This window comes from Caretta caretta, chromosome 2 (assembly GCF_965140235.1).
Source record: "Caretta caretta isolate rCarCar2 chromosome 2, rCarCar1.hap1, whole genome shotgun sequence".
Taxonomy (NCBI): Eukaryota; Metazoa; Chordata; order Testudines; family Cheloniidae; genus Caretta; species Caretta caretta.
In genome coordinates this window covers 212,721,716-212,736,222 of record NC_134207.1, presented here as the reverse complement: position 1 = coordinate 212,736,222, position 14,507 = coordinate 212,721,716, and the positions used below count along the sequence as shown (strand labels likewise).

At 38.8% G+C, this 14,507-nt stretch overlaps 1 protein-coding gene across 19 annotated transcripts in view; it reads left to right on the top strand.

The window, feature by feature from the left end:
• Nucleotides 1-14,507, top strand: part of HDAC9 (histone deacetylase 9) — a 704,322-nt gene that overhangs the window by 558,923 nt on the left and 130,892 nt on the right. For all 19 annotated transcript variants that reach the window (XM_048838336.2, XM_048838333.2, XM_075125815.1 and 16 more), the window contains one exon: nt 3,580-3,687. In XM_048838336.2, the coding sequence (XP_048694293.1) occupies nt 3,580-3,687 (108 nt within the window). The remainder of the gene's footprint in view (nt 1-3,579; nt 3,688-14,507) is intronic.

Below are 14,507 nucleotides of genomic sequence, written 5' to 3'. Positions count from 1 at the left end.
ACAAGAGGTGCATAAAAGCAAAAAGAAGCTTCCCATCCTCTTACATTCTGGCTACTTTTTCTACTACAACTTTCTCCTTCCTCTCCAATTTCTTACAGTAGTAACACACATACATTTACATTCAGACACTAGGTTGTTGCAGTGTCCAGCCTATTTATGACACCTCTGAATTTGGCCCATCGTGCGCAATCAAGAAGATACATAGGGCTACCTTCTGCTTTCTTTTACATCCCAGTGTATTGCAATTAAAGAGTGAAATCTAGGAAAACTAACAGACATAACTTTCACGTTTGCCTTTTTATACAGTGGTAGTTCAATAGCATACTGCTGAATAAACTACTGAGTAAATTGCCTCTAAGAAAATGTCTTAGGCCCAAGCAACTGAGATATTTAAAACTAGTAATAATAGGGAAAGAAACAATTCTGCACTGGCAGAGGGATGAACTAGATCATCTAATAGAGCTCCTCCATTCCTGACCTCAGGAGTTGAATTTTATGTGCCAAGATCTTCTTTAGTTGTTTCTCAGGGAAATCTCCCATGGAGTTCAATAGAGATTTGCAGGAGTGTGGATTCCAGAATTTAATTTTTAAGGGGTAAAATGTAAAGCTGTATCTCCCCACGTTGATCATCCCTTTTTCGTGTGTGTGTTAATTTTCTTGTACCCTTCTTGCAGCACACACAGTTCCGCAGCTGGAAGTGTGCACCTGTTGCTTTGGGAGATCCAAATGCATGATATGTGCCATCCCCAATTCATCTGTTAAAGTGCTGAATTTCCCTTATACTCTCTGTTAGTCATATTTGAAAATACCTTGAGACATGGAGTACTTGTGGCAGTTTAGAGACTAACAAATTTATTAGCGCATAAGCTTTCGAGGGCTACAGCTCACTTCTTCGGATGCATAGAATGGAACATATAGTAAGAAGAAATATATATACATACGGATAAGTTGGAAGTTGCCATACAAACTGTGAGAGGCTAATTAGGTAAGATGAGCTATTATCAGCAGGAGAAACATGCTGTTTTGTTTTCCAATTTCCCATTATTATCTCAAGTCCCTTTAAAATTAGGCTCTCGTGGGTCAAGAGCTCATAGGGAAATTTCCAGTGGTAAATATTGGGCCTTGTTCCAATTCATTCTCCTTATCCACAGTAGAACACAGAAAATAGTTAACACAATAAACAGTCTGGGCAACAGGGATAGTGCTCAGCTGCTAGCAATCCCTTTCTCATGTTATAGAGGAGACAACCATTTTGAAGGGCGGATACATTCACAAACTGTGGTTACAATTTTTGACTCAACAAGCAACTCTGGAAATGAATCATAGCCCCTCCAAGGCTGTAGGTTCCCTGCTTGCTTGTATCTTGGCACGTTGAACTGCAGTTGAATCATTTTCATCAACCACTGCTTTGGTTTTTTAACCTTCATTTGCTAGCCATGCACATGGTAGGAAAGGGCTCCTGTTTAGCCCTTCTCTTAATAAGCATTCAAATTGAATACAATACTGTGTTTATCCTACTCTATTGTGTTTAACAAATATCTTCTATTTTTTTCCATTTTTGACTTAAAATAGATCTTAATGACAGCTGCTTCATATGAAGCATTAGAGACAAACGCCGCAGGAGTGTTGTCTAATGGCTGAAGCTTCGGGACTTAGTGCTTGTTGGTTTTATTCTGCGATCTACCTATTGACGTACTGTGTATCCTTGGAAAACCTGCTTAATTTCTTAAAAAATAATATTACCCATCTGTAAGAGAAGCATAATAAATCATTACTTATTTGTGTTGTGAGGCTTAATTCATGTTTGTACAGCACTTTGACATCCTCAGATGAAAATACAAAATATCTTCATTATACTAAGCTTGACAAGCAAATGCAAGTCTTACTATTCAAAGGGCCTAATTCTCCTCTCACAGTGATGAGAATGTGGACTGACCCACTTGAAGTCAGTTGTGTTATACCAGTGTAACCTGGTGAAAGAGAAAGAGGAATCAGGTGCAATACACTGAAAAATGAGATCATTACGACAGCTTGAAATTTAATAGTAATGTAACATCAATGATGAACACATTTGACAGGTGTATAGAAGATCAAACTTCTTTCTATTTCTACTATTTCTAGAGAATTCCTCAGAAATTCCAGAGTCAAGTAACAGTTGCATCTATTTTCAATTACCTGATTTCGTTTTTGAGAAATTAAGAACAGAAGTTCAAATTAAAAACATGTCTCAGTGTATTTGGAAACTTTAAAAAATAGGATCTGCCACCTAGAATTGGTATTTCTAAAGCTTTTTTATTTTCATAGTGGACTTGTGTGATATTTTTCCCATTTAAAGGTACTTCCTATAGAGCATCAAAGAAGGCTGCATATTTGCCAGATTCAAATATTTCATACTAATGTTTCTGCTTGGTATGAAATCATACGATGTAAATGCAACCCTTCATCATTTTCATTCATTAGTTTTTATTCTGCTTTGCATTCATTACTTTATGCAAGGACATTTAATGGGTTATTGAAAACAGAAGAATTTCATAAGTGTAACTTTTTAAACATATTTACTAAAGTTCTTAATCTATGCTGTCTCATGTCTGCTGTATTCCCTTATTTTTTTTAATAGGTGGCAGGATCTCATTTAATACTTATGATAGAAAATAATTTGAAGAGTCAGCGATCCTGTTAATCTTTAATTGAATGTTAGTAGCTAAAACGTTCTGGTCCGAATTCATCCCTGATATAACTGCATCAAATTCAGTGGAATTGCAGCAGAGATTAATTTTTCACATTGTATTTCTTCCTTATTTTGCTCCTATCTCAATCATGAATCAAATGAATCATAAATGTATAGTTTGCATTCAGAAATCTAACAAACTATTTGATTATATTTCTATTTTCCACTAGGCAAATCCTAGCAAAGTAGCATATAGAAAATAGGATTGGGATTATAAAAATGTGGGATTATCCTGAGGATGCTTTTCTTTATCTGATTTATTATTTTAGTAGTTCTAATTTTTAAATGGCTTTATTGAGTGTTCTCAGTAAATCTAAAATTTTCCTTCCATTTATTTAAGGAATATGAACGGTAGCTGTCGTCTTGCGAAGAATATGTGCTACTGATTTCTTAATAACACAAACTTTTGCTTTCCTAATGCCTGTAGTCAAAAATTTCTTTTAAATTCTTTCTTTGTCCTGGCACTTGCAAAACTCATTTTCACGTATAACTAAGGGCCCTCTAAGTAGTAGATATATTGTATCTACTACTGGGGCCTGGTGTCTAACAGGCCTGTAACTAGGCCAGATCCGGCCTATGTAATGCTGTTTGTAATGAGAAATCTAAACAGGGAATGGCAGTGAGGCATGACAGGAATGTGTTTCCATTGGAGAAGTCAGTGTAGAGAAAAAGTATAAGCAAAGCCATGTCCAGAAGGCCTTTTCAGCTGGCCAAGGCGGAAGACTAATGTTATTGTACATTGGCTGTCACCCTGCCAGCCCTCCCTCACTGATTTGTTTTCTCTTATACTCTCTCTCTTTCTTTCTTTCTTTCTTTTTTTTTTTTTCCTTCTCTACTGACTGTTTGCTCAGGTGGACAGTGACACCATTTGGAATGAGCTGCATTCGTCCGGCGCTGCACGCATGGCTGTTGGCTGTGTCATCGAACTGGCTTCCAAAGTAGCCTCTGGAGAGCTGAAGGTGAGGTCTGGGTTGCGTGGTGTGTGGGAAAACGAGGGAAGAAGCTGAAAGAGAGATGTTATTTTTCTGGAGTTGTGGCGAAGGTGGAAGAGGAGAGAGTGGGAAAGATGGTCACTAAGGTGTGGTAATCTAAATACTCTGCTAGGTAGTTGGCAGATTTTATTACTCAAAACCTTCTGTTCACAAGGGAAAGGTTTGCTGTCGGTATACTGTAGTATTTTTTTTTTAACACAGAGGTGATTAGGGAGCTACAGTCCAAGTTAAAATTACTCATAGTATGTACATATCTGGCAAGCTGTACTGGAATTCCCTTTTGAAGTGATTTTTAATATGATTATTGAGTAGTATGTGTAGCCTCAGAATACCACCCAGAGAGAGGAAAGGTAACTAGTGGACTTGCAAGTTACGGAGGAATAGGGAAATTGTTGATTAGGGAGGTAATGATCCAGGGTATACTTTTCCATCAAACAACTTCAAACTGACTATGCTTCATTGTTCTTCCTCTCCCACCTTATTTTTCTCTTTTCTACATGATCTGAACAGAATGATGTACAAAACCCAAATTATTCCCAGTCTAAACAATTTATAAAAGTTCCAGACATGACAGACTTTGACATTTTATTTGGTATTTTAACACCTCTATTTAAGGTACACCATAACTCTTCTTGAATGCAGAGTTACCCCAATAAATATTGCTGGAGCTAACATGGCTTCTTAATGCAACTGCGTATACATTTTCTTGTCCAAATACTGGTGGACTTAGTCCCGTGATCAAAGCCTAGGTAGGAGGTAAATATTTTAGGACCAACAATGTATGTTGGAATGAAATTATGGTGAATTTCCGTCATCTCAATTTTACTTCCGTCAGTATTTCAAATTATACCCTAGATAGCGTAGTTCAGTTAAGACAGTATCTTTTTAGCTCAATTTCAAACCTGGATGTTGACATTTAGGTGCTTAAACCATGATTATTGTCTGACAGTTTCCTTGTACTCTCCTGTCAGTCTGTCTGTATCCCTCTGTTGCCTTTTGTCTTCTACTTAGAGTGGGCAGTGTAAGCTCTTTTGCTCTGCGTTTGTACAGCGCTTGATTCCTGGTCCATGACTAGGGCTTCTATGTGGTCTGATAATATAAATAAATGAATAAATAATAAGTGTTTGTGATTTGAAGCACCAAATGAAGAATTGGGGCACCCAAACATATGGCCATATTGTGGAGCCCTCTACTCAGGTTGAAGAGTAATCCTGCTGACTAAATGTCAGGCCTTTATGCACAGAAGTTTGAAAATTGGGCCCTGTTTAGTACTGTGCATACAGTTACAGTGCATTGTTCCTGGCCAGAGGGACCAATGAGGGACCTGTAGAGATTTTTAGCAAGCTTTTATCTTTGTTGACTGTAGGTTGCCCTGCAGAACTTAACAGAGTTTAAAAGGAGGACTAGATAAGAATAAACAGATATGCTGTATGTGCAGTTGACATGACCAGGATCTGCTGCAAGACCTTTATTGCTTATCTCCATGGATTTATGGGGTCTTGCACACTGTGTGATTCTTCTTGGTTGTTTATCTGTGTGTAATGAGTAGCTGAGAAGAATAAAGTGTAAGCCACTGTAAGACCTCAGTTACCACGGAAGTGGTTGCAGTCTGGAAGTCAATATTTTAAATCTAGTGCTAATCTGCTATTTACTTTTTAAATAGTAAATTGAAAATTGAATTTGTCTATAATTTAGATACTCAAAACATTGTCATACATTTGTTTGAGACACAAAATGCAATTGTTAGGAACCCTGCTGATGAAGTCTGCACCTTAGATGTATTGAATCAGCACATTCCCCAGCCAGCCCTGCTGCATCCCCCATTCCTCTCACTGTTCAGCACCATCAACTTTTGGCACTACACTGGCTGACTGTAGACCCCTAGTGGTGGGAAGGTTGTGGAGACTTCTGGCACTACAATACAATTCCTGGTAAACTTTTCTCAGCTATGGACCCTCAACTTGGGTGTATGTAAGCGGAGGCCAGTGTCAAACCTAGGTGAATATTGTTACAGGAGTGCTCTGTAGATGAGAGATGTCTAGGTAAATAATTAATAGATAAGGTTCACTAGATGGTGCTCAGGAATACAGAACATAGTTCATGCGGGTTTTAGGACCAATAGTAGTTGTGCACTACAAATAACTTCTTGTGTATAGCTCTTCATATGTATGAGATCTTATCAAATATGGCCCATGGACTTCATTGGTGAATTAGGCTTTTGGGATGAGATCCTCACCCCTATGCTGGGCCCTTTAAGACAAGTAAAGGGACCAAACATTCCTGTGGAAGAAGACCTTTGTCCTCCAGAGGAAGCATTCCCTCAGTGCAAGCCCTGGTGTAGTGGGAGGGAAGAGGCATGCTGGGAGTGAGTACAAGGCATTGTGGTGTGGGTGGGGTCAGCGTACACAGTGCTACAACCGATACAACCACCCAGGAATGCTGCCGTAATTCAGGAGAGGGCTACATGGCAATCAGAGGTGTGACTGCAGCACAATAAGGATAAGTGCAGGGTCCTGCACTTAGGACGGAAGAACCCAATGCACAGCTACAGACTAGGGACCGAATGGCTAGGCAGCAGTTCTGCGGAAAAGGACCTAGGGGTGACAGTGGACGAGAAGCTGGATATGAGTCAGCAGTGTGCCCTTGTTGCCAAGAAGGCCAATGGCATTTTGGGATGTATAAGTAGGGGCATAGTGAGCAGATCGAGGGACGTGATCGTTCCCCTCTATTCGACATTGGTGAGGCCTCATCTGGAGTACTGTGTCCAGTTTTGGGCCCCACACTTCAAGAAGGATGTGGATAAATTGGAGAGAGTCCAGCGAAGGGCAACAAAAATGATTAGGGGTCTGGAACACATGAGTTATGAGGAGAGGCTGAGGGAGCTGGGATTGTTTAGTCTGCAGAAGAGAAGAATGAGGGGGGATTTGATAGCTGCTTTCAACTACCTGAAAGGGGGTTCCAAAGAGGATGGATCTAGACTTTTCTCAGTGGTACCAGATGACAGAACAGGGAGTAATGGTCTCAAGTTGCAGTGGGGGAGGTTTAGATTGGATATTAGGAAAAACTTTTTCACTAAGAGGGTGGTGAAACACTGGAATGCGTTACCTAGGGAGGTGGTAGAATCTCCTTCCTTAGAGGTTTTTAAGGTCAGGCTTGACAAAGCCCTGGCTGGGATGATTTAACTGGGAATTGGTCCTGCTTCGAGCAGGGGGTTGGACTAGATGACCTTCTGGGGTCCCTTCCAACCCTGATATTCTATGATTCTATGATTCTATGATACATGTGTGCAAACCCGGAGGAGCTTTGATCTAGGTAGCTCTAATAAGAATAGTGATGCAGCTCTGGCGCTGTCTAAGTACAAGCCTGCCCGGGATTCTTGTACGTACTCAGGCAGCTGGCCCATGCCGCTGCCCATGCTGCCATTGTTATTTGAACTAGCTAGATCAAAGCTAGCTTCGGTATGGCTATACATCCTGCAGTCACAACTCCCGATTGCTGTCTAGAGATATTTTTAGAGAGGCTCCCAGAGATAGCCTAAGTTATGTCCGGGACTTCACCAGTCCCTGGAGCAGCCCAGCATCAAAAGGGCACACCTTTGCTTTCTTCCTCCAGGTTGTAAGTTCTGTGCTGCACCTCTTAGCGGCACAGCACAGAATTTCACCCTTTAATGTTTAATGGAGCCAATAATTGCTTTCTGTGATAGTGTTTGGGTCTTTGGTATTTCCCTAGTGATAACCAAATTGTCATGATTAATACTGGTAACTTTTTAAAACCAGATATTTTACTATTATTATTTATTGTCAGTGCTTATTCATTATATTAGTAATGCTTTTAAGGCTCTAAAATTAATTTATAAGTATATAACAATAAGTAAATTAATACTATAATTGGTTATGTTTACACATTGCTCAGTAATATTATTCTTAAAAAATACTTTTTCGATGCTGCAATATTAGTTTTATTGGATAGTATCTTGTGAAAATGCAATCTCTGAGTGTCTTTCCCAGTTATGTAATGTGCCTTGGATTTCTTTGGCAACCCTGTCACACCTTCCCATTGACAGAAAAATTAACAGATGTGAAATGGGTTAATTCTTGAACTAATGTAGCTGAAGAAAGGGGCTGCCTAATTTGGGGACTAATTGTGCAGTGGGGGGCCTTTTGTAATTAAGTACTACTCAATGTGAGTAAGATTGCACAACTGGGCCTTTGGAATCCACAGGAACATTTCTGATACTCTTTTCTGCAGTTTCCAATATCCCTATGAAGTGCTACTATAAGTTGGAGTTAATTATTTTAAGCACAATACTCAAAATAAGGATTTCTCTTCATTTTATTTTTATATTCATTAAATATGTCAACATTGGCAATGGCAACACTCTATTCTGTGCGAGAAACACATAAGCACCATATATTTTTAATTTGACAAATATGAAACAGAAGAGACCTCTGCAAACAACTGTGAAGAACTGGTGGATTTTGTCTGGTTATTCCCTTTTGTTTTAAAAGTTTCCATGGCAGTAATGCACAAGGACACTCAAGAAAAAGGCCAAATCAGTTAAAAGATGACAAGGTCCGATACTATCTTGAGCATCTAGTTAAACTGAACCAAAACAAACACAAGCCCCTTCCCATATCTTCAGGTGTGTGGGTGGGTGTAATTACCCTCTTACTAGACAGGGATCATTTAATTGAATTAAAACAGTTTGAAATTAATATCCTCAGAAACAAAAACTGTATCCTTTTATGGGGTGGTGCTTTGCAATATGTCAGCACACATCAGGAACAAAATAAATTTGCTGTATTCAGTCATTGTTACTGTGCTGTTTCCCTGCTATTTCTGGGTAACTGGAATTGAACTTGAAATTGTCATTCCAAATAAGTTTGGATACTGATATTGCTCAAGGCTCAAGTCATACAGGGCCAGATCCTGCCTGTCATGCTCATGGAACTAGCACTATAAAATCAGTGATATTATTCATGTGAGGAGGGTAAGCACAATTTGTCCCAAAATATTCTCCTTCTTTGTTACTCTTTAAAAGGAGAGGCATATATTTGTTCATTTCCCCCTTCAATAATGCACCTCTTTAAACAAATTTTTTTTTAATTGCCCATACCCTCAGTTCAGATGTATTGCTAAAATCCAGTTTAGGCAAGCAGGGAAAAAGTTGGTTCAGACTTTACCGTGGGAGAAAGGTATTGAGGCCTGTACATAGCAGAAGACGGCATAGTTATTTAGTAGTCAAAAGATGGGCGGAACATGGATTGGAATACGGCTCTGCTTCTGCTTCAAAGCATCTTTATAAAAGTCTGTGAAATCAGTCGAAGAGAAGCACGAAAAGAGCTTTACTCCTGATCTCTTAAAAACAATTAGGAAAAAAACTTCTTTAAAAGACTATTCTAGGAACATAGGGACTGATTTAAACTTCATTGGAGACTCCTATTGACTTCAGTGGGCTTTGAATTAGACCCATATGCTTGAATATGGTGTTGGTCTCTGAACCACTGTCTCACCTTAGTCTATAAAGTATACGGTCAGACAAGATTAAGTGCATGAGATGCAAAAAATGTGCCATACAGTTTGTCAGATATTTTTGGCAGCACTGAACTTGGATACCAGCTGATTTGTGGATAGAGTGGGATGTTGTAATGTCCATATTGTTTCAATCATCATGAAAGAGTTGAATTAGTTGTGTTACTTGAATGTGTGTTGGTGTGCATAATAGATACTGGGGAAAATGATTTATTTTTTTTCTTCCCATCTTTGTAATATGACAAGTTATACCATTTGGGTACAAAGAACTATACTATTTCTGCTTGTTACATCACATAAAATGACTGTGGCATGTTAGTAATATGACATATTAACTTCATCTGTACCAATCTTCCTAATGTGTTACATATGCAGTTATATATTGATTATGTAAGGAACTGCTTCATGGTTTATGCTTTACTTTAGCAGGTATTTGTGTGGTACTGTTTTACTGATAAGTAGTTCTATAAGGCAACTTCAGATGTATAGCAAAGGGGGAAATGAAGAACAATGCCCAAATGCATCCCTGTTGAACTACACTGAAGTAAGTAAGAAATATTAAGGTATGAAGCATGAAAGAAAATGAGCCAGATTCAACCCCACAGATTCAATTTTCACCTTCTCCTGGGGTAACTGTTCCAGAGGTGATACCACTGCTACTCTGCCCAAGGAGTTCCGCTGGGGAATGGCAGTTTTAAAATTCAATCCCGGCTCCACTGTAACAGAGGCTTTTCAGCAGAGACTGATTTAGTTTAGCCCCCAGTGAACCTGTCTCTGCCTGCTCCTGTGGCCGTGGCCCCACTCACATTTGGGATTCTGCTGGCCAGCTCTGTGGGAGTGCAGCAACACAAGCCACTTATCTGAGAAGGACTTACCGCCACCAGCTCTCATCTTCCTAATGAATGAATTAATGTCCATGGCAGGAGAGATTTCCAAAGGCACATAGGGCGGTTTGGTGCCCAGTTCCCACTGACACTCAGGATTAGGTGCTTAGCTGTCATTTCCACCTTTGAAAATCTCTCCCTGTGCCTATTGCAACAGCATCTATGCACACTGAGTTAAAAAGAAAGAAGAAAAAAGACAAACACAGAGTAAATTGCTATCATCAGAATTGCTTTGTTTATAGTTATTGTTATATTGTTTGTATTGTTTTTATAAAAGCTGGCAACTATAATTGCCTAGTATGGATTTTTAAATAAACACCATTTCCTTTATTTGCTCTACTTTTAGTCTTTTAAAAAATGCATTCAAAAACATCTCTTAGATGTTTTCTCCTAGTAATTATGGCTATGTTCATAGCTAAGTGATTGCTATTATTTTATACAACAATACAACTTGAATTATTCACTTGAACTTCACAGCAATTGTCTTTCTCTTCCTATTGTTTGTTTGATTTTTCACTAGGGTAGTTAATATACATGGCTAGACAGGCCAACCCAGGTACAGCCCTCTTAGACTACAAGTCCCACGTTTCCAGTTTTCTCCAATGCTGTCATCTTTACAGAATTGTCACGGATGCAGACAAGCAGTTGCGTATTACTCTGTTTCCATCATACAGTTACATGTTTAATGGCGATTTCTTGTGTTTCTGGCCTCTGCTGGCTTCTTTTGTAAGAAATAATGGCATTCCTGCATGTTCGTTATAGTTTTCTTGGCAAATCTACATGCTGCTTGTACTGCTCTGTTAATATCATGAGTTCTTGTACACAGCATTCTTAGACACCAAGGGCCAGATGTTAGCTCCTGCTCTGGCAAATAGCCTTTAAAGCTACCCTAAAACAGACACCTGAAGATTCCCCTACCTCTTACACTCTTGTTCCCTCCACCATGAGGTATGGCATGTCTTGGGGTCATGCTGAAGCAGGATGATTGGAACACAGTGATTCTCATCCAGGATAATAGCTTCAAAGGGACTATTACAAGCTGGTGGGACTTAGAGCAGCCCTGTGGCTATTCCATGTTGTGCCAGGGAGCTGACAGTATCAGAGACTGGAGGAGCACAAAGGTGTTTTAAGGCCACCTTTGTCCCCTCCCATCGGCTGGCTGAATGGAACTCCTGCACAGCTGCAAATATGGCTACAAAATTATTTTTTTTAAATCACATAGGCCAACTATATTAAAAGTAAAGGTATTTAAAGTATGCTACTGTAAAGGATTTTATTTATGAAAGCATGGTGAACTTGTCATATACCCAACTAGTGCAGTCTAAACAGAGAAATGTAGTAGTGTCTTATGTCAATATTGGCCTGATCCAGAAGACTTGTGCACCCAATTACTATGTAAAAATCCAGAAAATTTGTTAAAACAGAGCTAAAGCCCTCCTATTAAAATCAAAGGGATGTTTTGATGACCAAGAATGGCACTTTGAATATTACTATTGTTAAGCCTTAGGTCCCAGCATCACACTGTTTTACCTATTTACACAGTCAAAAGACAAAGAAGGCTAAATTTTCAAAATTAGACAGCCAAGCTGTGTCTTTAAAAAAAACAGGGCTAGCTTTTTTCACACAAGTTGTCCCATTGGGATGCAGCGGCATGCATGACACTGCAAATGACTGGAACACTTTCTGGGGAGCATTTATTTGTCCTGTAGGGTGAAGTCATGTGAAACTCATTTGTAAAGATCCAAAAGGTGCTTTCAGTCAATGCACAAGTGGGCTTATAAATATCATACAGTACCAGTTTTGTACTGAACTTGAGGATAGCAAAAGAGGATTAGATGTCTTTTTTCCAAAGGAACCCCTGCTTCTTGCCGCAATAAATATATTTTACAAATGCTGTACGTTTTTTGTAACAAGACATAATATACTAAATACCATTCATTTTAATACAAAAGTTATATTTATCAATTAACTAGTCAAAGTTGGCTGGCAGTGGTTTCAACTGCTGAATCAATGTTACCCTCTCAGGGCCTGACTGCAAGTTATTAATCATCCTAAACTCTCTTTGAAGCCAATGAGAGTTGATAGTGCCCAGCACCTCTAGAAGTCATTCAGCACTTTGTAGGAATGTGTCCATAAACACATGAATCATTGAGGATGGGTACAGGATATTTGAGAAGAACATCAGTAACCATGATCTTGTTCTCACATTGCTGTGAATGGACAAATTCACATTGTGGCAAAATGCTTCTTAGGCCTATATTACCTCATTATGCCGTGGATCCACCATAGAAGATCAGTGCATATAACCTGTACATAAACAGCAGAGAACCCAATAATGTGATGGAAACTATCCTTGACTGCGCATTTCAACAGAAACAGGATGGATGTCCGATTGTGCTGTTGCATAGCATAGCATAGCATAGCATCAAGGAATTAAGTAAAATACTGAAGAAAAGAATGCTAGCATACATGACTGATCTCCCAGCTACTCTTTGGAAAGTAGGCATCCAGCCACATGTATAGCATTGAAAGGGAGCAGAATACTTACCTTAGTACAGGAAGAGAATGAATTCTCCTTGTTTTTCTCTCCAGTAGCCTGGAGACAGGATCACATAGATAGAAAATGCATCTTCTCTGTGAATTGAAAGTTTGAATATATGACTCCTCTCTCATTCCCAGTTTGAGCCTGTGTAGACTTTATACCAGTGATTCTCAAACAGGGGTACACGTATGCTGCGGGTATGCAGAGGTCTTCCGGGGGTACATCAACTCATTGAGATATCTGCCTAGTTTTACAACAGGCTTCATAAAAAGCACTAGCAAAGTCAGTACAAACTAAAGTTTCGTACAGACAATGACTTGTTTAAACTGCTCTATATGCTATACACTGAAATGTGAGTACAATATTTATATTCTAATTGATTTATTTTATAATTATATGGTAAAAATTAGAAAGTCAGCAATTTTTCAGTAATAGTGTGCTATGACACTTTTGTATTTTTGCATCTGATTTTGTAAGCAAGTAGTTTTTAAGTGAGGTGAAACTTGAGGTATGCAAAACAAATCAGACTCCTGAAAGGGGTACAGTAATCTGGAAAGGTTCAGAGCCACTGCTTTATACCATCTTAGTTGCAGGTCTACTCCTTATCTTCAAGTTTAACCAGAGAACTAAGTATATAATGCCACAGACGTGAATCTTTCTTTTAATGTGCATTTATGTCAGTCAGTTTACATATAATGGTTTCTGTATCCTAGTATAAATAGGTGTATGTAAAAAATGTTTTGAATTTATGTGTTCACTTCATTTTCAACATATTGTTCTTCGTTACTCTGTCTATCTCTACAGTGTATTTTTGCATTTCTGTCTAACCCTCAGCCAGAGCTGTTCAGAGCTCACAGTTTGGTATTTAAATATTGCCTAAATAAATGAGCTGACATTCAGTTGTGCTAATATAGAGTATGTTTGTGCAAAGCTTGAAGCTAAAGGACATGTGAAGTGTTCTATCAGTTGCATGAATGTTGTTTTTTAATACTGTGTGTTAGCTGATAATCACTGTTCAGTGTTGCTCAATATGGATTAGATTAAATTAACTGCTTGATCACCAGCATAGGGTTTTTTCCTAAGAAAAATGTTTCCCCACATGCCTGTTGTAATGCACTGTATTTCAGTGTAATGTACGGATATATAATGCATGCTCCAGAGGGGTCACATAGGTATTTTGGATGCTCATAGGGGACTGACAGGGTTAACTACCCCAAGATGTCCCAAATTAGCCACTGGTAAGGAAACTAGATCTCCAAATGGATCATTCTAACAATTCTCCTTGCCTTTGTGGATTGCCACAGTAAAGAAACAGAAGAGAGGAGTGTACAATGTATCTGTCATGCTGTCAAAAACAGGAAAGTGTCCCATTTTCTCCCCTTTAGATATCCCCATGATGTACTCTGAGAGATAATCATCTTAATTATATCTATCTTTTGGGAATACTGATAAGGTTAGATAATAATGATCTGTGAACTGAGCAGGGGCAGCTATAATTCTTGCACTGATATTTCCAAATTGTTTTCCAGGATTGAAAGAGCAAAATACACGTCATAACTTGATGAGTGATGCCTCCTTGACTATGTGTTCTCTTGGTTCTCTACCTACATGTACTTGAATGTATATATTATTTAGATTTTCACAAATGATAGAGGGGAGAAACACATCTCAGAATTTGTCTGAATGAGAATGAAATTTGTTACACTCACCTGTGAAACATATTTTGTGAAAAAAGAGGCCGCAAAAAGTACTAAGATTTTAGCTAGCAGTATTTGGTTTGACAGCTATAGGCTAGCCCATCCTCCTTCTGATTCACTATACTGTATATT